Source organism: Lycium ferocissimum, chromosome 11 (assembly GCF_029784015.1).
Source record: "Lycium ferocissimum isolate CSIRO_LF1 chromosome 11, AGI_CSIRO_Lferr_CH_V1, whole genome shotgun sequence".
Taxonomy (NCBI): Eukaryota; Viridiplantae; Streptophyta; class Magnoliopsida; order Solanales; family Solanaceae; genus Lycium; species Lycium ferocissimum.
Genome location: NC_081352.1, coordinates 33,431,905 through 33,457,306, shown reverse-complemented (window position 1 = coordinate 33,457,306; position 25,402 = coordinate 33,431,905). Strand labels below are relative to the sequence as shown.

The 25,402-nt window shown below is 33.2% G+C and overlaps 2 protein-coding genes across 2 annotated transcripts; one reads left to right on the top strand and one right to left on the bottom strand.

Annotated features, from left to right (window-relative positions):
- Window positions 1-8,443: 8,443 nt before the first annotated feature.
- LOC132036619 (cysteine synthase 2) lies at window positions 8,444-13,131 on the top strand. Its single transcript, XM_059426991.1, has 6 exons — window positions 8,444-8,769; window positions 9,313-9,387; window positions 11,271-11,414; window positions 11,674-12,063; window positions 12,143-12,378; window positions 12,666-13,131. The coding sequence occupies exons 1-6, from the start codon at window positions 8,566-8,568 to the stop codon at window positions 12,886-12,888; spliced, it is 1,272 nt and encodes a 423-aa protein (XP_059282974.1). The 5' UTR covers window positions 8,444-8,565; the 3' UTR covers window positions 12,889-13,131.
- Window positions 13,132-13,998: 867 nt separating this feature from the next.
- Window positions 13,999-17,112, bottom strand: LOC132036714 (uncharacterized). Its single transcript, XM_059427094.1, has 3 exons — window positions 16,910-17,112; window positions 14,619-14,719; window positions 13,999-14,486 (listed from the first exon to the last, which is right to left on the bottom strand). The coding sequence occupies exons 1-3, from the start codon at window positions 16,941-16,943 to the stop codon at window positions 14,211-14,213; spliced, it is 411 nt and encodes a 136-aa protein (XP_059283077.1). The 5' UTR covers window positions 16,944-17,112; the 3' UTR covers window positions 13,999-14,210.
- Between the last annotated feature and the right edge of the window lie 8,290 nt (window positions 17,113-25,402).

The following is a 25,402-nucleotide window of genomic DNA, read 5'->3' as shown; positions in this document are numbered from 1 at the left end:
ATGTGAAAAGAAGAAAAAAAAAATGATGCAACACGTTATGCGGCCCCTTCGATATATTCATGGATGTGGATGTCTGGAAATAGACAATCGATTCTTGCTTTTTGAGGTAAATTTGTTACCTTCACTAGTTCATTGTAGTTAAATGACAAAATAAAGTTACCCACAGTCAATCTGCAGTTGGAAAAGTCAGATTTAAGAATCTTGATACATAGAGTATTAAATAATAGAGAGAGGAGAGTTTGCCGATGCTGTGCACTGTGCAGGAATTGAGCAATTTAATAATAATGTTAGATATTATATTCTATTTAGCAGGTAAAGTGGTAAAACAGTTTTGTTCCCAAACTAGCTCAATTTACTAACCCGAGAAATTAAGTACTCCTTTTGTACCAATTTATATGGCACAGTTCGAATTTTGAGGATTAAACTAAATTATTTTAATTGTGATTCGGACATGAAATCGTTGAATTTTTTGAAATAAAATTTACGTATGTGAAAAACTACATAAAAAATATTATCGTTTTTCCCTTTGTTTTCGTGTTCACAACCCCTTTTTTGGTATGAGAGTTATTGAGACGTCCATTCCTACTGCTCTCAAAATAGCTTGGATTGTAAAGAGGGGTGGTTAGTAGATCTTTTCAATCTGGAGTAGCGAACTTCAATCATAAAGATATCAAGTGGAAAATAAAGAATGAAAAATCATTTACTTTATTGATGGATATTCTGATTCCTCCGCTCATATTTCCCCCCTCTTTTGTTTCACCAGAGGATCAATGTAATAAAATTTTCATGTCCTAAATTCTTTGTTCAATGAAAATAATGATGAAATTTTTCATTAGAAGTATTGTTATAAGAGAGTTGCAAGTCAGCAGCGGAATAAAATTTTCATTAAGAGATTCAAAATATAACAAGAAGTAAACACATAAGAAAGTCTAGTCACAGAGACGGAGCTAGGAGTCGACGTTTGTGGGTTCAGAGTTCTAATTCTTTAAAATTACTGGATTCTTAATTAATAATTTGTACATATTTAACAAAACTTTTAATACAAATATATGGTTCGGATAAAAACTACTGGGTTCGGCCGAACCCACACCCGAAGGGCTGGATCCGCCCCTGAGTCTAGAGAATTAATATTAATATGATGATACATATATAAAAAGTAATTTTAACTGTATACTCCGTATAATGTAACTTTCTAATGTTGAGTAGAGTGCGATGAAAGAATTATGTCATTAATCGAAAGCGATAGGTTAGCAGCTTCAGGTTAACCCGAACAGCAAAGTAGGATTCAGGCCAATCGATCTTACTTCGATTATACGGCTGAGTTCTAAATATTCTGATGGACCCAAAAGGGATTTGGCATAATGATAATCTTGAATTTAATTATATGATCAAAGCAAAAGGGCCCAAAGGTGCAGACCAATAATGCATGTTAACGTTATTCTGAAAATACACACAATTCACGACCTGTCAATTTCATTTGCTACAAAGTGACTAGGTAAATTGAGATCGACGAATTAAAAAAAAAAAAAAAAAACGCAGATAAAAAAAATTACAGAAATAACCATTAAATTCCCTTCACTTAACTCTACTTTACTATTCCCTCTGTTCCAACTTAAGTGTCTTAATTTCCTTCTTAATTTGTCTCAAAAAGAATGTTTTTTTCTATATTTAGTAAGTTGTTACTTCAAACATCCTACATAGTAAGTTTAAAATCACATGATTCAAAAGACATGTTAGTACATTACACGCATTAATTTAGGGCCACAAAATTCAAAAACTCTCTTTTACTTCTTAAACTTTATGCGCAGTCAAATTAAGACATTTAAATTAGAACTGAGGGAGCAAAGAAAGTGTCTGATAAAAATAATTGCAGAAATAACTACTAATTGCCCTTCACTCTACTTTACTACTTTCACCTTCTTCTACTTCGTCTTCTCCTCCTTCGTGTTGATCTAATTCAGGCAAGTGAGGTTGTAACTCTTCAGGTTGACCCGCTACAAAATCCAATATACCCTCACAGGCTTTAATTTAGAATCACAACATATAAAATTCTCTTTTTATGCTCAATCAAACTAAGACATTTTATGCTCGATCAAACTAAAACACTTAAATCGGAAGGACTTAAAAAAAAAAAAAAAAAAAAAAAAAAGTGCCTAGTAAAAATAATTGCAGAAACAACCACTAAATCCCCTTCACTTCATTCTACTTTCACCTTCTTTTACTTCGTCTTCTCCTCCTTTGTGTTCATGTAATTCATGCAAGTGAGGCTGTAACTCTTCATGTTGACCTGCTACAAAATCCAATATACCTTCACCAGCTTTTTCACCGGAAACTTCAGCTACAGGTGGAGAAATCCTGCCAAAAAGAACGATGGCAACGAGGAAGAGAGCAGTAGAGAGTAAAAGAGGCCAAAAGTACTTAACAATATCAAGAAAACGAGGTGCAAGGTAAATGAGAGCGATGATGAGAATGGAAAAAGTGGATGCAATTAAGATGTGGAATTTGAACTTGAGAAGTAGTTGTTGGATTTCCATGGTGATATAGTGTTTAAAAGTGATGAAGTTGTATTGAGTCTTTTTGTAGAGAAAAAAATGGAGAAGAAAATGATGAGAGATAAAAGTGGGGAATGGAGTGGTTTATGTTCTTTGTGCAAAGATTCTCCGCTGTAAAAAGTCTTTTTTTTCCCAAAAGGACTGTACGGGGAAGGAAATTCCACATAATTTTACAGTGTTTGATTTTATTTTAGGCCTCAATTATAAATTTGAATAAAAAATATCTCTCTTTTCATTAAAGTTTTTAAATATATCCTTGTCTTAACGGAAATTCTCAACATACCATTTTCATTTTTAAATCCGCTTCATTTAAACCGGATCTAATTAAATAAAAAACGCAAATGGATTACCCGCTCCTATGCCTAGGGGCTCCAGATATGGGAAAATTTCACTTATAAACAATTTATGGATCAAAATTATATATTCATAGCCCATATTTTAAATTACAAACCTACAGCCCAACATTTCATGGCCCAACTTGAATATTTACCTTTTATATAACAATATACAACTTTATACACCTACTATAGACAATGTATATACCTTGTATAAAAGTGTATGATAATGTATAAGATTAGTATACAATATTATACAACAATATATAACTTTATACATCTACTGTAGACAATGTATAAACCTTGTATAATAATGCATAAGACTAGTAAAAAACTGAAGAGGAAAAAAATGGCTATGGCGGGTAATTAAAAAAAGATGAGCTAAAACGGGTAAATATTTTGCCATAATTGGCATACAGTGTAAAATTCCCTCCAGATATAGGATTCGGGAATAAGTTAGTCGCATATGGGGCTTTTATATAGTTGGGTCGGGTTTGAATGGAGTAAGTTTAAAAATGAAATCGGGTTATGCTGGGGATTTCCGTTCAGACGGGTATATATTTGAAACCTTTAATGACGGTAGGGTTATTTTTTACCCGAATTTGTAATAAAAGATATTTTTAGCCCTTTTCCGAAAGTAGAGAGGCATTTTTGACCCTTTCTCCTATATTTTATGTTATACTCATAATTTGTTTCCCAAACTACTAATTCTGATTCTATATTTTTCTTTTTTATTTCCCACCTATTATTACTCGTTTGGAGCTCGAATAGTACGAATTCACGTCAGAAAAAATCAATTTAGAATGTAAAACACCCTCTATTAAAGGCGATCTCTCAAGTCTCGAGATATCTGATTAAGGATATAAGAATACTAACCATTCTGCCGCAATCTTGATGGTAGTAAATTTTACTCCATTAATCCGAGAATATATAGTACCTATATTGATGTCATAGTACGACCACAAATAAATGTTATTTTAATTTTTTACATCATGGGAGAGCGAAGGAGAAAGAAGGGGGACTAGAAAGAGATGATGCACTATTAATGAGAGGTTTGAATTCTTTATTTTAACTACTATGGGAGATTCGGAGCTCACCGAGTGAATTAATCTTCATGTAATTTTATTTTTTTCAATCTTTGTCCAAAGTAAATTTGTAAGTTGCAAATTTTTGTTATTGCTTTGGGTAGTTTTGGTCAGATTTTGTAATAATCAAGAATACCACTAATAACTTCTCAAATAACTCAATAAATCGGTTTTAGATGATTAACAGTATGTTTGGCCAAGCTTATTTTTCTCCCAAAAATACTTATTTTTTCAATAAGTTTTGATTTTTTAAAAAGTGAGGTATTTGGCTAACCTTTTGAGAGAGAAATAAGTGCTTTTAGAGAGTAGCAGAAGCTAAAAAATAGTTTTTGTCCAAAAGCACTTTTTAAAAAGATACTTTTGAGAAAAATACATTTAGAAGCACTTTTTAAAAGTTTGATCAAACACTAATTGCTGCTCAAAATCACTTTTTAAATTAATTGATCAAGCATAAATTATTTTTTACCAAAAATATATTTTTAAAATTTTAAAATAAATTAATTTTAAAAACTTAACCAAAAAGCTATAAATCACAGTTTAGTTGTATGATTGTACAAGTAAATATTACTCCATATAAAATTCACAATATCACCCTCTCCGATATCATCTCGTAATGCGAGAGTACTTTTTGACCTTTTGACGTACGGTATGTTATCATTTCGATGAACAAAAAAGTTAAGCAAATTAATTCCAAATGTTAATGCAAATAAACAACAGGATTAACAAGAATATAATTTAAAATATTTGAAAATCAGATCTTAGACATTTTTTTATTGGGTTTATAAACCTATTGAAATAGTTTAAACTTGTGCAATCAAAGGGCAAGATGGTAACTTAAAGGGGTAATTGATTTATTTCACGCGTCAGCAAATTCACAGGCTTGTCCTTTTACTGATTTTGTCAGCCTATTTAAATGTCTTGTAGCATTTTGGGCACTGATCAATGTTTTTTTATATGTAATGTAATCAGATCTAGCTGCCCCTGATTGGTAATCTATTGCATAAAGTTATTCCTTATGGGAATAATCATATATTCCAATCCCCTTTTTCATTTTTCTGGGTTTCTAATTTGGTATCCTATATCTACTTTAGAGTCTCAATTAATTTAAATTTGTGTAAAATTTATAAACTGAAAGTGTTTCTTGTTAGGATTTTGTTCATTCTAAGGGCTCGATTTTAAAATCTCCGATTAAGAAAGGGAGGGATCAAATTCATTGTACAGCACACTTTAGTGGTAACTTCTTTTTCATTCACCTCTAGTTTGTACGGGTCAAACCTGCAATTGATATTTACGACGAATTGAGGAATTTAATTTTAATAGTTATAAATCATAGTAAAAGAAAATCGTGATCAACAAATAAATGTGAATATGAAAAATATGTAAGTTATGTTTATTGAGAAATTTTACTGAAAAAGCACTAACACCATGTTGACTGCAGACTATACAAACTTACAAAGCATCTGTTCTTTTCCCTTTCATGGGGTTAAGATTGCTTGTCCTTTTCGAATTTACCAGCTCATTCTTAGCTTGGAATTTTTAATTTTAAATAACTTAATTGTACAAATATTTTTTATATATTATGCAAAAAACTTAAACATTTTTTATGCACCAACTTAAAAGACGTCTTTCTTTATAATATTGTTAGATGTAGATTAACTTGACAACCAATCATAGTGTGATGAGAATAATGTCTTTTCTTATCACGAATCTTCTTTTATACTATATACAAACCAAAAGAAAAATCCCAATAATTCTTCACTTTTTGGGGGAGGTTTCAAATGAAATTATATCCTTGCAAAAAGTTGCATATTCTTTCTTGGAAAGTTATAATGCAATCAACTTTGGTTGACATTTATTCAACCCTTTATATTAAAAAAATTTATAAATACTTTTACATCATAGTAACCTTTCATCGTGTAATAAGTATGAGTGAGCACTTTAAAAGAACACCGAGAAATAGCACGGCTTGTCCTTCAAATGGACTGGTCTTTAATTTTTGCCTTTTAAAATAGAATTTATGCCTAGTGGTAGTGGGGCATAAGCTCTTTAAGGGCGCAAGGCATAACTCGTGAAATATTATGATCTGAAAATATAAACTCATCCTCATGAAAAAATTGTCAAGCTTAAGGGACAAAAATTAAAAACCAACACAAAATAATAGCAAAAGTGCAAATGACCCAAAAAACACTCAAATGGCAGTCCTAGCCTATTTCAAGATGCATTATTGTTAAAGCCCATCACTCCTTGGATCTTTGACAACCGTCATTATATTAAGAGATAACTACACGTAGATACCACTCGGATATCTAGTTAACTAATATTCTTTTTTTGCGCAGATTGTCCTTCATTGGGGGTGGTCTTTAATTTTTGTCCTTCAAATCAGTGGTCTTTAAGTTTTGTCCTTAGCCTAATACCCTAAGATTGTGGGTTCGAACCTCAGCTCAGTTAAAAAAAAAAAAAAAAACTTGCGAATTTTTATTTTTTTTAGCGAAAGGAAAAAATTAAAGACCACCCACAGCGAAGGACAATCCTGGAAATTGCCCAACTAATATTAGCGTAATTATCATTTCATGAAAATTCTCTCGTCTCCTAGCGTATGAAAAATGTCAGCTACTATATTAATGATGTCTTGTATAGAGACTTGTTTATATATGTGTCTATACAAGCAACTACATTTGTTACATGTAGTTATACACAGGGGCGAATTTGTGTATAAATTTTGGGTCACGTGAATACATGGTCACTCGACTAAGCTCGATATATTATGTGTATAATTCTGAAAATATATATAATATTAACTAAATGAACACATGGTCATAATAGGCTGAGTGGAGCAATGGTCAAAGGTTATCTTTGTACTCAATCCCTAGCTTGGGCAGTTTTTTTAATTTTTGCCATCATTCTCTAAAGCAATGGTGAACCCATCCTCATGAAATCTTAGATTCGCCTTTGGTTATACATAGCAGATACATTATCTATACACTAATGAAATTTAACAACAATTTTAGTTGGTTTCGTATATTTATACATGATTATACAAAGCATATACATTATTATGTGATGTTTATATATAGCTAGCTATACATAACAACTACATTATCTATATACCGATGATAAAGTGAGCTACATCGGCTGCAAACTAGATGCATGAGCTGTATATATAGGTTATTTCCCCTTATATTAAGGAAGATTTACACACATAGGATCATTCCACGTCGCTTTTTAATTTGGGGAAAGAACGTTGTTACCCTCTGAAACAAAATAATTACCCGTCTATACCCCTCTTATTTTCATGCCCCTAGAACTATTTACCCAAAATTATGATACCAACATGGTACATAAATATACTGAGATGGTATCATGTTTATCTATTCCAAAGCACTTTTCTTCAAAAAAAAAGAAAAAGAAAAAAAAAACTCTATGATACTATCATCTTATATTCATATATGTGATGGTATCGTGGAAGACTGTTTCAGTCCTTCGATGAGGCACTCCTCAGTCCTCCGTGATACTATCATGGTATATAAATACTGTGATGGTGTCATAGAGGACTGCTTCGTAACATCTTTCTCTTAGTCCTTCATGATGTCATCTTGATATATAAATATACTGCGATGGTATATATCATGGAGAAAGCATTTTGGGCGAGGGGTACTCAAGTAAACATTTTCGGCATGTTGAATAAGAAGCGAAATTAGTTTAGGAGAAGACATGAGCGGATAAATATTTTACATTTTAGGGATGGTTTGTGTTGTTTTCCCTTCTAATTGTTATCCGTTTTAAAAAATACAATCAATTTGGAGTTCCATTCCTAGCAAATTATCAGAAGATTTGCCTCGCTATAACTCATGACAGATTGCGAGAATTTAGTATAAAAAGTCACGGTGGATCACCAATAGTTTTAATGAATGACTTGTCATAACTATCACCAGAATTTTAGTACAAATTGTATCTAACTTTGAAATAAGTTATTCATAAATCAACATTCTAACACCGAGAAATGCAAATTCCAACCGATATCTATGCATCTGCACTATATTTCTTTAACTGAACCAACAATTAAACATTGATCCTTAAGGATGGTGAATTCTTGTCTTGTTAGATAAATGTATTAGCTTCTTTCACTCTTTTTCTTTTGGCCATTATATTTCATTATTTCGACTGTTCAACGTCAACTTTAAATATTACTTCATCCGTTCAATTTTTGTGATACTTTCACTTAACGAAAGTCAATTTGATTACATTTAAAGCTAAATTGAATTAGATAACTCAATATTTAAAAATTTAAAATTTATAAAATACTATAAGATGTAATTCTCCCATATAAATACCATGAAAGTTTATATCTTAAAATATTAGTCAAAATTTACATAATTTGAATCTCGATAATCGAAAAGTGCCACATAAATTACGACAAAGAAAGTATTTGCAAATCATTACTTATTCGTTTTACAATTTACAATGCTATAAAGAATGACTTTGCCATCGTTTCCACAAAGTTGAATGGCAAAAATAGAAGAAAAACAAACTTAGGTGGTCTCACTGCAATTAATCGAAACATTCATAACCTTCTTTCGCCGGAGAACCACCGCGATGGCGCCGGCGAGTACTGCACGCGCCGCCGCCGCCGCCGCCGCAACACTGCTCTCCGTAGCCATATTCTCTTATTATTTTCACTGCAAAACGACTCAACAAAAGTCTTCGCGAAGAAAAAAACGTAGAAATGGAGTTATCGCCGCCATTGGCAACACTCCGTTAATTAGAATCAGTAGCCTCTCCGATGCAACTGGCTGTGAAGTACTATATATTCTCTATTTCAATTAAACATATAACGCATGCTTAGCTTTATGTTTTAGTGAAAGAATTGTTAGTAATTAGGTATCAATTAAACTATCATTTTTTCGCTAGTTTCACACCTCAAACTATCAGTTGTTCCCTTTTCCTACCTGAACTATCACCGTCTATGTATTAAAATACACTTAGTTGAGTAGATGTTGATAGTTCAAATAGGAAATATCGAGGTGTGTTTTAATACATAACAGTTCAGTTAGGAAAAATGAACAACTAATAGTTGGCGTGTGAAACTCGCGAAAAAGTATAGTTCAGGTGTGTTTTTGACCGTGAACGGAGTATTTGTTTAGCTCTATTCAAGAATTTGGTATAAATATGAGTTATATTAGTTAGCTTAATTTTATGTCCTACTGTGATCCTCTTCATTTATTTGAGCTGAGACTTGTAATGCTATGATAAGCTTATAAGGAGGAGTTGTTTATAGTTAGATATATATTTACGTATGCATATGTGGATGAATATGTCTAATTGATACAAACTTGTGTTCAGATTTTGGGGAAAGCAGAGTTTTTGAATCCTGGAGGTAGTGTTAAAGACAGGGTAGCTGTGAAGATTATTGAAGAGGTGATATTTTGTTCAAATTCCTTTTTCTTAGCCAGTCTTGTATTAGTTCATCATACAGTCTTGTATTAGCTCGTTATAGCTAAATGCTTGCTTAAACTGTACTCTTTTTACCATTCTTTTAAATTCTTTCGGGTTCTAAATTTTCATGTGAAGTTCATTCAGTTTTCTGAATTGCTCCAATTTATGAAGAGTTTATATTGTCTTTAATAGCTCCAGCAACTAGCTCCTTTTGTCATTCTTTTGTCCAGTTTTGTTTTAAACACCTTTGTTCTTTTCCAACCACAAATTAAATGTTTAGCAGCAAGCCAGCTTTTGCTGATCAGTCACAAACTGATTCGTTTCAAGGGTAGAGGATGATCAAAGGGGTTAAATATGCCCTAGGTACTCTACACATCTTGCAACTAGCTAAAACTGATTGACAAGGCTGTGTCTTTCAGGTGAATCAGAGTTCGTGACTCTATGTCAATAACCAGACATTTGCCTCAGAAATACCAGGGGCAGATCTAATACGGAATAAGTTATATTTTTGTGGCTATATACTTTCATCAATCTATTGGTATGCATGGAGAAGATGTGAACTCACAAGCAATTACCACGAGTAGTTCATTTTGAGTTGTTGTTGATCCATTTAGAGCCCATGCATTGCACCTAGCTCAAAAAAGATTGCCAAATGTCTCTCCCTTCTGCTGTATTGGAGCAGACAAAATTAGTGAACTTATGTCAACAACCAAATGTTCTTGGGACTGAAGGTTTGTTGTTGTAACTAGATGTCTGCCGAGGAAATACCAGGACGAAGTCTAATACCCTATAAGGCATCCTTTTGCGGAAGCTACCTTCACAACTCCAATATGTATGGAATGTTGAAGAAGATTACCTGATTCTAGGAGTTGAAGTCAGTCAATCATTGCACCTCCTAGAACCCCTGTGTGAAGACATCTATGACATAATTTGGAAGGGAAGTGGCTAATTAATCTGCATGTTGGAAAGAAATGGAACTTTGTTATCAGCCCAGTATATCTGCATGTGTCAGCTTCTTAAAAACCGATCCATTTCTGCAAAAGTATATCAATTAAAGATATATCTTTAGTGAAAGTAGGAAAAATGCCCAAATTTCTACAATAGAGAATCAAAAAATTAAAGGAATCAATCAAACCTACAGTTATTCACTTGCAGAACAAATTTAGATCACCGGTCACTTTGAATTTCAGAAACTCTATCAATTCTCAAGTTAATTGGTAAATTGCCTTAGCTTGCATTCTTGGTCTGCCAGCACTATTCATGCTCTGCCATGGGAGCAAGATGAAATGGTGAGGGGTGGTGGTGGTGACCTAGAAGATGAAGTCGTATAATGTTGGTGGATCTCAAAGTTGCTTTTTTCTGTTTGTGACTGTGTGTATATATATGTTGTTTCCTCAGGAACGATTTGCAAGTGTGGTGAAAGTATAGGTTCAAGATTGTTAGGTGTGATGGTGGCTTAGTTGCTAGAGACTGAGATTATCACACTATCCTTGAAAAGTGACCAAGCTTCGAAAATATTTTTCACATGGATAATATGCTGTGAAATGTAGTACGTACATTTCTTTAGATATTTTAACTTAGCAAGTCTATTCCTTTTCTTAAATCTAAATGTCCATTAACTTATTCATGATATTGGGTTAAGGGAACCACTGGTGCCAGTTTAAGGTTTAACAGTTTCTTCTAGTTATTGGGATGAGAAGGCTTTTAGTGCGGAGGAAAGCTAAACTCAAGGATTTCTGTCACGTGTTTATTTTTCTGTAAATTTGCTTTCACAAACTTACACATAGCAAGGTTCTCAAGGTTCAGTAAACTTGGGCATTTGTAAATTCATTTGCTTCTATTTAACAGTAGAATATCAATCACAGGCCCTGGAATCAGGAGCATTAGCTGAAGGTGGAGTAGTCACAGAGGGCAGTGCAGGAAGCACAGCCATTAGTCTTGCAACAGTAGCACCTGCTTATGGGTGCAGATGCCATGTGGTTATTCCAGATGATGCTGCTCTCGAAAAGGTAAGACACTTTAATGCTCTTGTTTTCCCTCTACATTTGTATTTTACTTTATTAGATAAGATTTAATATTGGCATTCCCCGAGTATGCGGGATAATTACTAGGACAATGTTAGGTTGAGCCCTTAGATTCCGGAATGCAAGCTCAAAAGATCAATAGTCAGGGTCCGAAAGCTGGTCCGGACACCACCGTCATTTAAAAAAAAAAAACTAAAGAAAAAGTATTGCTATTGATTGAAATTTTCTCAATTCTTCCTTGCAGGCACAAATACTGGAAGCACTAGGAGCTACTGTTGAAAGGGTCAGGCCAGTTTCTATCACTCACCGTGACCATTTTGTTAATATTGCAAGAAGAAGGGCACTGGAAGCAAGTGAATTAACATCAACCTGCAGAAAAGAAAAGAAAATTAATGCCAATGATTCTAGTCAAATCAATGGTCACTCAATTAGTGAGGAAAAGCAGAATATGAAGCTCGCGTCTGAATGCAAGGGTGGATTCTTCGCGGATCAGTTTGAAAACCTTGCAAATTTCAGGTCACATTATGAGGGCACTGGGCCAGAGATTTGGGAACAGACAGGTGGCAAGTTGGACGCTTTTATTGCTGCTGCAGGTACAGGTGGCACTGTTGCCGGTGTTTCCCAGTTTTTGAAGGTTGGTTCGCAAGTTCTAAATTTTCTTCATTTCCGATCCTATATGATGTCTTATTTAAAAGCTCCTGTATGATCAACAGGACAAAAACTCAAATATCAAGTGCTTTCTTATTGATCCTCCTGGCTCTGGTTTATATAACAAAGTAACAAGAGGAGTAATGTACACGAGGGAGGAGGCTGAAGGACGAAGGCTGAAGAATCCATTTGATACAATAACTGAAGGAATTGGAATAAATAGACTGACTGAAAATTTTAAGATGGCAAAACTTGATGGAGCTTTCCGAGGCACAGATATGGAAGCTGTTGAAATGTCCAGGTTCGTTCAGGCTCTTCGGTCAACTACCGATTATAGTATTTTCTAGTTGCAAAGATGTCAATATGCAGATTAATGTGTTTAGAAAGTGTTGACTACTTCTTTTTAATCTTCTCTAACACAAAGGTGAAAGCGACAAGAAAAAGATAAGATTTTTCCCTAATTACCAAAATTTTCCACCATTTTATTCACCTTATTGAACAACTCTTCTTAGTAATTGATAAGCTATGTCTATGAAGAGTTAGGTAAAAGAATTCGTGGAGCTTAACTGGTACTATGACTCATCTCAGGTATCTGTTGAAAAATGATGGCCTATTTATTGGAAGTTCTTCAGCTATGAATTGTGTTGGAGCTGTCAGAGTGGCCAAGGCACTAGGTCCAGGACATACAATAGTGACGATCTTGTGCGATAGTGGTATGAGACATCTGAGTAAATTTCACAATGCTGAATACCTATCTGAACACGGGTTGACACCTTCAGCAGCTGGTTTGGAGTTCCTTGGTCTCAATTGATTTATGACTAGTGCATGATTGTATTGATACTTTTGGGTTTGATTGTATTGATACTTTTGGGTCCTCACATAATTTAATTCATTAACAGCACTAGCTTAGCCTGGTTAGGTTCATCTCAGATAGGAAAGTTTTTCATTTCAAATGTCAGGAGCATTATTGAGTTTTCAGATACAATACCATGTAATAGCCGAGCTGATGTGGTATATAATCTGATAGAAAGAGAAAATGTTGACAATTTTATTACTATAAGTTTCCCTTCGTTTGTGTATTATAGTATGACAGAGAATATTAATTTTAACCCAGTTTTGCAATCTTTTTCAAGTAAAAGATATTTTTCTGCTCCCAGTCTTGCAATCTTTTTCTAAGTAAAAGATATTTTTCTGCTTTAGTTTCTTATTTGGTATCTGGTTCATACAAACCCAAAGCGATTAGGAGCCCGTTTGGATTGGCTTATAGCTTAAAGCTGTTTGCAGCTTATAAGCTGAAAAAAATAAGTTGGGGTAGTCCAACTTATTTTTTTTAACTTATGTTCGTTTTCACTTATGTTCGCTTTTTTTGTAGATAAACTAAGTTAAATGTCCAATTATTTTTTTGAGCTTATTTTAAGACAAAATGATTTTTTACCACCAAACACTCAAAAGTAAAACAAATTTTATAAGCTCCAACTTATAAGCCAATCCAAACGGGCTCTAGGTCTTTGACAACAGTGGATATATTGTACTCATATCAAGTTTCCTCCGTTTCCAGTGCCAAAACCACAAAAGATGTACATTTCGACTGTTGAGTAGATTCGAACAACTTAATCTTTGATTTTGCTGTAATCCTTCATTCTTTAAAAAGGAAAAGGACTATGTTTATTTGGTAAGGGCATTAAGGAGAAGAGTATCTCCTGCAGCTTAAAGAATTTTATTTAAAATCGCGTCCTGTTCTTATTTTCACTAATGGTTAAAGAATTAATGGAGGATGAACAATGCAGTAACACACTATTCTCTTCAAAGGTTTGCAAGGCTACAAGGTGAATCCTTACATTTCAGTCAAGCAAAGAAACAATAGCTTAGCACAATGTAGGCAAGTGCAATTCATAAACCAAATATGGTGAAAGAGACTGAAAGAAGGAGAGCCCAGACCGAATCGGTATATCACAAACAAGAGCACAGCCAGAAGACTGGTGATATTAGCCCCCAATCATAGGGGAATTATTTGAGAATACATAAATCTTCTGTCAAAGTTTTTCTTTTCCCTCCGAAAGGAAAACTTACTGAAGCGGGGAGGGGTTTTTCCTTAAGAATATGTAAATTATGGATGTGTTTAGTACAGATACGCTAACGATGGTTCCTTTGGAACATATTCTCATCGCAATGAGGGTCAAGCCAATCCCTGGGGGCACCCTTTGATCCTGCTGCCATTTTTCCACCGACAAGCTCTCTCAGGTGTTCCACCTTATTCTCGCGACCACTTCCGCTGTACTTCCTGTCGGCTTCCTTCAGTTTCTGTCTAAACTTCTGCTTGCGATTATTAGTAGAATTGAGTTCCTGTTGCTTTGACTGTGAAGGAGGGGCACCGTGAGGTCCAAGGTATATATTCTCCTCTTTCTTAGACTGCAAGCAAATAATGAAGGAGATAAAATTGAAGCACTGTAAATCATCTTGAAAAAGATAACAAGCTTGAAAGAGTTTTGACATCACAAAAATATTTCTTTCAGGTGGAGAGTGAAACTCCTAAGAGCTAACCTCAGCTGAAGACGTCTTTGACTCTTCAACTTCAACAATGTTAGTATTATTTTGGCCAGGATCTTCAAGTTCCAAGCTTGGAATTACATATCCTTCAGTGTCTGATGGTCAAAAACATCAAATCAATATGTTAATAACATGTTCTATATCTAAAAGTATCAATCGTACATTATGAACTCAAAACATGCTAAAAGTTTCACTTCTAACAAATTTTAGCTAAACAAAGCCTTAAATCTAGATTCAGTTAAGATAAAAAAGATGAACTCTACTCTAAGCATAAAGTGTTGGGGACGAAAAGAAAACAGAATCACCAGATGTATTGTCTGATATGTTAGCAAAGAAATTTCAATATTTAAACATGCAGCATCACATACATGTTCAATGAGAAGCGTACAAAAAGTGGCAAAGTAATGGCATATTCTTACCAGAAGAGAAACAGGCACTACAAGTAATCCAGGACGGAAATCAAGCATTTACAAAAAGGGAAAAACACTAAACTCAGGCCTAAGGTCTACAGATCCTATAAACCAAATAATTTTATGAATAAAATAGCTGCAATTACAATGAAAAAGATAGACAACTTTCTCCAGTACAAGGGCATGAACTGTTTGGTGAATTAACCATTTCTTCCCCCGAATCTAAACTAGGAAACAAATGAAATCAAGATTAATCTGTTTTGCCCTGAGGGTTTTAGTTCAACAGTAATGGTAGTTCGACATGGAATGTTGGTTTAGGACTTTAGGCAACACATTGCAAGTTCGAAACCTGCTTGCTGCACTAAGTCTAATGTTTAAGTGTAGAAGAAGAACGGGCCCATTATCCACCGAGTTTCGAAGTTGAAATGGCGGATTTCTCGATCATTAAAAAATTATTATTAGAACTAAAGAAGATTGAGGAGAATTCAGAGAAAGAAAAAAGTTAGGTAAGTGATTTCTAGCTGTCATTATACACTTAATATGCTAAAGCGTTTGTTGTCATATTCCCACATCCCTTCTAAAATTGGTAAACAAAAGCAATAAAGTATAAACGACAAACGTTCAAAAGATCAACACACACTAAGCAATAAAGTATAAACGACCAATGTTTGAAAGACCAACACACACTAAGCAATAAAGTATAAACAACAAACGTTTGAAAGATCAACACACGCTAAGCAATAAAGTATAAACGACAAACATTTGAAAAATCAACACACACTAAGCATCTTAAAGACGCATATTAATTTAAAATCTATCTTTTGTAGTGAAGTATACAAGGACAAAACAGAAGAAATAGGATGAGGGATTGTGGGTAAAATATATCCAGGTCATTCCTTTAGATGGCCAGTTCTAACCCAATACAATTAGTCACATATCAATAATTTTGCTTACCAAATATATATGTATATAGCATGTCCAGTCTGTGACCTCATCGTCAAAGCAAACATCCTAATTGCTATCTTATTTTCCACACCAGCATGGCAAACGTAAACTTGTTTCACGAAAAGGAAAAAAAATAGAAAGATGAAACAGCAAATATAACTAGGTTAACTACCAGTAACATCTAGAGTAAATGCCATCAATGAAGACCTCCATACTCACTCCAGTACAAACTACTACAAGTGTAGACAAACTGAAAAAGAGAAATATAACACAAGGTTATGTTTTACTCCAACATAAACTGGTAAGTAATTTTCATTTTTATTTTGATATAGGTGGTGTCCGAGCTCACTTGCGCACAACTCGACCATTCCACCTGCTATCTCTCTTACCAACATAGGTACCATGGAAACCACTTACCTAAAATTCTAAACGACAGACTAGTACTCCCCCCATCCCAATTTAAGTGTCTGTCCCAAAAACAGCACCTCTTTCCATTTAGTAAGTTGACAATTCAAACATCCTACGTCGCTAGTTTAAAACTACAAGATTCAAAGGACATTTCGGTATATTACACACATCTTTAATTTAAGATCAAAAGATTCAAAAGCCTCTTTTTATTCCTTAAACTTCGTGCCAATTCAAATTAAAACACTTAAATTGGGACGGAGGGAGCAGTAGTTATTTTGGGCCTGTTAATCCAAGCAGCAAATTCATCAAATCAAAGTCATATACCGCTATCCACAAAGCAACTATGCCTTGAACAATTACTTAAAAAGGCTAAATCACAAATTAACCTTACAAAAATTGAAAACAAACCTCCTTATCATCAATTCACTAATCAGATGAGCACCATAAAAAAAAAAAAGGGGGGGTCTCAAAAAAACATAAAAATTATAATTGTTTTGTGAAAATTAAGGAAAACTGTAATACCCCACTCGTCGTCTTGGATTGAAGATGGGTCCATTTGTTGAAGACGACGATCATGGATTTTCTCAGAATTCAAGAAAAGAACGCAGTTTTAGCATTATATTAAAAGAACATCTTTTTTTTTTTTTTTTTTATTTGAAAAAGAGGGAAAAGTGTTAGGAAAGTAAACAGAGAATCTCAAACCCTAAAAAAGGTGTAGTTACGAGGGTTTAGTTATTTTCGTTTGGACAAAGATAAAATAATACATAAATTTTCTCATAATTTATATATATATATTAATTATGCAAATTTTTAAATTATAAATCAAATATCATATTAATTTTACACATGAATAACTCATCTCATCAATAGCTATTAAACACAATATTATTCATGCAGGATTAATACATCAATAACGTACTCCTAACTAGGCGTGGGCATGGTACGTTTAAAATTTGGGTTCGGTAATTTCGGTTTTCGGTTTCTAAAAATACTATACTATTATCGTACTAGATTTAATATGGTATGGTTCAGTATTTTAAAGTTCCGTTTCGGTGTTATATGGTACGGTAAATCGGTACCATAGTCTGCCCGACTTCGACTTACATATACTGATATCGTGGAGAATTATGGCTTCCGCTATTTAAGAAACATCTCAATTATTATGTATTAAACATCTTACACATGTAAAATATTCAAAAGAAAGTACAAGCAATCCCCTTCATAAATCAATTATACAAAAAAGACATTTAAATCAAGATAGAATAGTTAAAGTTCCAATGTTTAAACAATTAGTTTTCTAATAAGACTAGTGTATAAATTTTTTTAGTATTATAATACTAAGATATATGAATTGTATGTGTAATTACATATTTCGGTATGGTATTCGGTATTTCGGTATTTTCTTTACGAATACCGAATGCCAAACTTTTAAAAAATGCATACTAAATACCGTATCAAATACCATAACCGCGGTATAAAAATTTTTGATTTCGGTATAGTAATCGGTATCTCCCATACCGTGCCCACCCCTACTACTAACTAGCTACCAAACAACCCCTTATTACTTGAGAAATTATTGAGTGAAATGACCAAGTTAGCCTTGTCTCCGGTATCTTGACCCAAAAGTGGGCTGGGCATAAATACCGAAAACCAAAAAATCGAACCGAACCGAAACTTCAACAAACTGAACTGAACCGAACTAGTTGGGTTCGGTGTTTGGTGTCCATCGTCAAAAAAACGAAACCAAAATAGTCGAACCGAAGTTTGATAAAACCAAACCGAAAAAACGAACGCGCACTGAAATTTAATACATTATCCAAAAAAAAAAAAAAATAGTTCAGGCTCATTAAGTTTAAAGCAAAAAAAACCCAATTGTAATAAGTCCTCTTTTGCATTTGTATCCCTAATTTTTCACTTCAATTGAAAAAATTAAATATCCTTAACAAAGAAAGGTAACTAGGATGTCTTTTTAGGATTAATGTATGTCCTTTATATGTTTTCTTAATTATTCTTACGGTATGTATATAACACCTCGTAATCCTATGTCATGATTATAGTTTTTTACTTTTGTGTATCTGTTTGTTTGATTTTGATTTCAATTTATCGGTTTATGTTTTATTGCTTTTGAGAATATGAATTAGTGTCAATGGAATCGCTTATAATATTATATTAAAAAAATCGAATTGAAAAAATCGAAACCGAAACCGAACTGGTTTGGTTACGTATTTGGTGTCCACCTTCAAAAAACCGAACTCGAAATAGCCAAATCGAAATTTGATAAAATCGAATCGAAAAATCGAACGTCCACCCCCACCCAAAATGAACCAAACGAGACATAATTGTGTATTTTCAACAATATACAGTTTTTAATAGTAATATTTATGCCACGTAACTCATTACACAATATGTGTGAGGCATGCCAACCTATACTTGTGTGAGGCATTCATTTATTGACAAATGGACTATTATTATAGGTCCCACCTTCCAAGCAATCATACACCCATGTCCTTTCTTCTTTGCTATACTTTACCTCCTTGGTAATTTATCTTCTTTGTATGGAATTCAGCTGTGTTTTTGATGAGTAATCAATCCATCATCATTTTCTTTTATTTTTACTCTATTTTTATTATTTGAAGAAAAATTAAGGTTGGTAAAAGATTTGAAATTTGAAGGACTTGAAAAATTGGGTAGTAAAACTGAATGAATGTTTGGGTAAATTTTACCCGTGGTCATCCAACTTTAAATTTATCATACAAATTTTTTTTTTATTTTGTTTATAATAATAATCGTTTAACTTTAATGTTTATCACATAAAAATTACTTTTCTATTTCTTTATCGCATAAAAGCCATCCAATTCTAAAGTTTATCATATAAAATTTATTTTTCTATTTTTTAAAGGTGCTTTTAAAATTTAATATACAGATGAGTATATTAGTAAGAGAAAAATAGTCAAATCATACTTTTTAAACTTTTTTTTTTGACAAAGTGGACTTTTTATTTAATAACTAACTTTGTACATACGAGTGGATAACATTGAGATTAGACAAGGATACCAGTTTATTACAATAAGCAGGGGAGACTTCCTTAGTACTACCTTGTCCATTCCTATCATCTAATATAGTAGACATCACCCAACAGGATGGGAAATCCAAAATAATTATTTGATCATTGGGTAAGTAGGTGTTTCCTTTTTTCGCCAAAACATGTGCCACCTTATTTCCTTCTGTAAAATTATGCCGGAGTAGTGGACTCCCCAGTTTCCTCAACCAACACCTGCACTCAAAGATCAAGTTAGTATGTAGCGGTACTTCTTTTTCCATACTACGGATTACCTTGGTGGAGTCAGTTTCTTTTTCAGATATGGCAATCTGTAAGTTGTTTGCAACTTCCATAGCTTTGAGCAATGCCAAGATTTCAGTGTAAAGAGGATTAGTAGCAAGAGATTCATGTAATATCCCAAAAACCAGTTCCCTACATGATCCCTTATCAACCCCCACCCCCTCCCCCAATTCCGCTAGAGTTATCTTTTTCTAAGTACGAACCATCTATGTTGAGCTTGAATGTATTTTGGGCCGGAGGGTACCATTTTATATAAATGGCATGAGTCATAGTAGTGTGATGGATATTGTTTGAGGTATAGGTGTACTCTAGGACTCTATCAATTACTAGCTGGGGAGTAACCTTTTTATGATCCCGTTTAAAGACATTATGGTTTTTATTGAGCCAAATATGCCAAATTGCAAAAGGAAAGAAAACTTCCCAATGGAATAGAGGATTGTTGTTAGGGATGGAAAGATTATAGTCCCGAATGGTTTCCAATCAGTCTTCATCAGTCATCCTTGGAAATGAGATACCCATGTCCTGCCAAAAGTCTCGAGCAATATAGCAATTATGAAGGCATTGCCAAAGGAAGAACTTTATTTTGTTAAGAGTTTTGAGCTTCCGTATCCACTTGAATTCCTTGTGGATTGAAAGAGGGGTCCAAAGAATTTTATAGATGGAAGAGGTGGTAAACAGCCCATCAGTAGTAAGGGACCATATAGGGTAGTCGTTGTAGTTGGAGTTTGGATGGACTGGAATTTTACGTATTACGTACTCTACGAGTTGCAGGGGCAATTCAAATGAGAGGGATTGAAAATTTCAACCGGTAGCAATTCTAATGTCTTTCGATTCAAATGTGTTATGCCTAAATAGATTAATCGTTCTTGTGTGTTTCGAACTTGTAATTTTTTCTTTAAAATTGGTGTTATTCAGCAGTTAGCACACACATATATTAATATTGCTTTAAGAAGTTTATATATTAATGTGGGATTCATGTGCAAAAAGACGTGCAAGGAAACTAGTTGTAAAATAAACGGTAAATGCATTGAGATTCGAATAATAAAATATTTAGATTTAACAAACAAACACATTTAAAGTTTCATTGAATCTAGAAACACTTTGAAGATATAATTTGGCTGGGGCGATCTTCATCTTCTGCTATGGGTAATTGCTGCTCAAGATCTTGTTGGGTTCGATTCGTGTTCTTAATTTCTTAAATTTGTTATAAATAACTCACCTTTTGTAGTAATATTGCAAATTATTACAAAATCATTGCTTATATGTGTGACGTGTTATGTTGCTTGGCATATTCATGCAGTTAAAAGTTAAAATGTATAAATAATTCAGCTTTTGTAGTAATATTGTAAATAACTACAAAAGTTTTGCTTATATGTGTGACTTGTTATGTTGAAGAAGAAGGATGGGGACATTATCCACCGAGTTTCAGAGTTGAAATAAAGAATTTCTCGATCATTAAAATATTATTATTAAAACTAAAGAACATTAGGGACAGGAAAAAAGTTTAGCTAAGTGATTTGTAGTTGTCGTTATACACTCTGTGCTAACGCGTTTGTTGTCATAATCCACATCCATTCTAAAATTGGTAAATGAAAGCAATAAAGTATTAAAGAGAGACGTTTGCAAGAGCAACACACACTGAGCATCTTAAAGACACATATTAATTAAAAATAAAATTAAAAACTACCTTTTGTAATGAAGTATACAAGGGCAAAACGGAAGAAGTAGAATAACTGATTTCTCGATCATTAAAAAATAATTATTAGAACTAAAGAAGATCAAGGAACAAGAAAAAAAGTGAGCTAAGTGATTTTTAGCTGTCACTATACACTTAATGTGCTAAACCATTTGTTGTCATATTCCAAATCCCTTCTAAAATTGGTAAATGAAAGCAATAAAGTATAAACGACAAACGTTTGAAAGATCAACACACACATCTTAAAGACTCATCTTAGTCAAAAATCAACCTTTTGTAATGAAGTATACAAGGACAAAGCAGAAGAAGTAGGATGAGGAATTGTGTATAAAATAAAGGGAAAAGGGTCAAAAATACCCCTCTACTTTGGAAAAAAGGCTAAAAATATCCTCCGAACTTATTTTGGGTCAAAAATACCCCTCCCCATCGTTAAAGTTTTCAAATATACCCCGTCTTGACGAAAATTATCCCAAAATAACCGAAATCGGTTTTTAAACCCGCTCCATCATTTAAACCCGACATTAAATAATAACGTAAGATCCCCTTATACTCCCCGATGTGTAGGTTTGAAGTTTGAGGGAATTGGGGGAATAAGGGGATCTTATGGGTTATTATTTAATGGGGTCAGGTTTAAATGATGAAGCGGGTTTAAAAAATAATTTTGGGTTATTTTGGGGGATAATTTAAAATCGAACGGGTACATTTGAAAACTTTAAGGATGAGAGGGGTATTTTTGACCCAAAATAAGTTCAGAGTATATTTTTAGCCCTTTTTCCAAAGTAGAGGGGTATTTTTGACCCTTTTCCCTAAAATAAATGCAGGTCATTCCTTTAGTTGGCCAGTTGTAACTCAATACAATTACCGTCATGTATCAATAATTTGATCATTGAATATATATGTATATAGCAGTTCCAGTCTATGACCTCATCGTCAAAGCGAACATTCTATTGCTATCATGTTTTCCACACTGTTCCACGCCAGTGTGGAAACATGAACTTGTTTCAAGAAAAGGAAAAACAAAATGATGAAACAACAAATATAACATTCAGAGTTAATACCATCAGTAAAGGCCTCCATGGTTTTATACAAACTACTACAAGTGTAGATAAATCAAAAATATTTTCTTTAATATATTTTAAATCCCAAAGTTGGAGTGATTACTTCTCAGTTGAGGCCAAGTTTGAATGTCTGTTTATGTGTTATGCCTAAATGGATTAATCGTTCTTATGTGTCTCGAACTTGTAATTTTTTCTTTAAAATTGGTGTTATTCAGCAGGCAGCAAACACATATTTTAATACCGCTTTAAGAAGCTTATATATTAATATGAGATAGATGTGCAAAGCAGGTGCAAGGAAACTAGTGGTAAAATAAAAGGTGAATGCATCGAGATTCGAATAATAAAATATTTTGATTTAACAAACAAACACATTTAAAGTTTCATTGAATCTAGAAATACTTTGAAGATATAATTTGTACAATTCAACAAATTATAGTTTTGTGTTGTTTAGGTTAATATTGAACTGCACTAATTACTGCCAAATTGTTGCTACAAGTATATGACAATCTCTGTACAAGTATTTGTGTTAAAAAGTTCTAGCTTTTTGTAGCTTGGGGTTTCATAGATTTAGCCAAAAATTGGATCTTTTTACTATTTCGTTTTTTTTTTTTTTTTTTATGTCGTATGTGCTACGATTTATCGAATCTAGAAATACTTTTAAGACATAATTTGGGAAATTCTAGAAAATCTAGTTTTGTGTTGTTTAGGTTAATATTGAGATGCACTACTTACTGCCAAAATTGTTGCTACAAGTATATGACAAAAATATTGCAAATTGATACAAAAGCTTTGCTTATGTGCATGACGTGTTATGTTGCTTGGTATTTCGTAAAGTTAAAATGTAGAAATAATTTAGCTTTCGTAGTAATATTGCAAATTACTCAAAAGCTTTGGTTATATGTGTGACGTGTTATGTTGCTTGACATATTCGTATCAGTTAAAAGTTAAAATGTATAAATAATCCAGCTTTTGTAGTAATTTTGAAAAATACTACAAAAGCTTTGATTATATGCGTAACGCGTTATTTTCTATCTTGATATTTTGCTGCATGCATTGATTATGTTTCTTTTTTAGCCGAGGGTCTATCGGAAACAGCCTCTCTAGTCCAAAAATGTTGAGGTAAGGTCTGCGAACATCCTATCTTCCCCATAACCCACTTTGTGGAATTACGCTGGGTGGTTGTTGTTGTTGTTGCGTTATGTTACTTGGAATATTTGTATGCAGTTAAAATTTAAAATGTATAAATAATTCAGCTTTTGTAGTAATATTGCAAATTACTACAAAAGCTTTGCTTGTATGTGTGACTTGATGTTGCTTGGCATATTCGTATGCAGTTAAAAGTTAAAATGTATAGATAATTCAGCTTTTGTAGTAATTAATATTGCAAATTACTACAAAATTTTTGCTTATGTGTGTGACTTGTTATGTTGCTTGGCATATTCGTATGCAGTCAAAAGTTAAAATGTATAAATAATTCAGCTTTTGTAGTAATGTTGCAAATTACTACAAAAGCTTTGTATTTCTGTTCTTTAAATTTGGAGTTATTCAGCAGTCAGAGCACACATATTTTAATATTATTTTAAAAAATTATATATTGATATAGGATACACATGCAATGCATGTGCACATAACTAGTTATAAATAAAAGGTAAATGCACTGAGATTCGAATGACTAAATATTTAGATTCAACAAAAAAACGCATTTAATACCGAGATCAGAGTAATTAAGAATATCAAAGTAATTAAAATTTTGACTTTTATCAAATGCAAACTATTGGGATGAATGTTTCTTCACTATACAAGACTATATCTCGAGTCTGGATTGCACTAAATGTGAATCTTTTTTTAAGAATAAAAATGATCTGTAAATTCCTCTTTGGCTAGGGCGATCTTCATCTTCTGCTATAGGTAATTGCTGCTCAAAATCTTGTGGGATTTGATTCGTGTTCTTCATTTCTTAAATTTGTTTGCACCGCTATTGATTTCTCGTATGAGGTAAGTGCTTTTCTGCAGCTTATGTTGCCTTTCTTTGCAGATTATTCCAAAGTTGTGCGCAAGATGTCGTAGTTTTTAATTTGTGTATCACATGTTTTGGGTTCCAACTGATTTCGAGTGATTATTGTTCAAAGCCCGTTTCTTACTTTGTGGAAGCACACGTTTTGAGGCAGACAAATTGATTAGGTCGAATAATATGTTCCAGTTCCTGCTACCCCTCTTGTCACTCGGCCACAAAGGAAGGATAAACCTAACTTCATTTTAAAATATTTTAAGATAGACAGCAGTAAGACGAGAGAAAGAATTGAACAAAGTCAAAAAATTGTTATAAACGGATAAAGAAAGAGTAGGGCCAAGCCTACAAGCAAACTTTCTAAAGCAAGGGCACAACAGTTGCATGAAAGTCGTTGCTTGTTAGGGCATATCAGTTTTCTTGCATGTTAGCGTTTGACTAATAAGATACAAAGAGCCTTTATCGCTTGTTTAGTAAAGTTAAGTTTTAGGAGTAGAGTTAAGGTGACTTGCTGAGGCATCACCCTCTAGTTGTTTATTGTTTAATATAAAAATGTGTTTTTATCAGAAGCTCTTAAATTTGTTTGAACTTATAGGTAATGATCTAATTCCACCCCTATTAATATTTTAATTATTGAGTTCTCACATTTACAAATAGTAGATTCCAAAAAGTCTCAATGAAAAAAGAAAGATGATTCTTTTTTTAAAATTTATATAGGGGATTATTTTGTTTTGACCTTAGGTTTTGGATTAGATATAGATTTACAAGTTGGATATAGAGACTAACTATGCATGATTTTTTTCCATGAAAAATAGTCAAATACGTCGTTTACTATGCGAAAAGATCATTTTATCATTCGTTAAATATGTCGTTTACTATGCGAAAAAGATCATTTTACGATTCGTTATGCTAT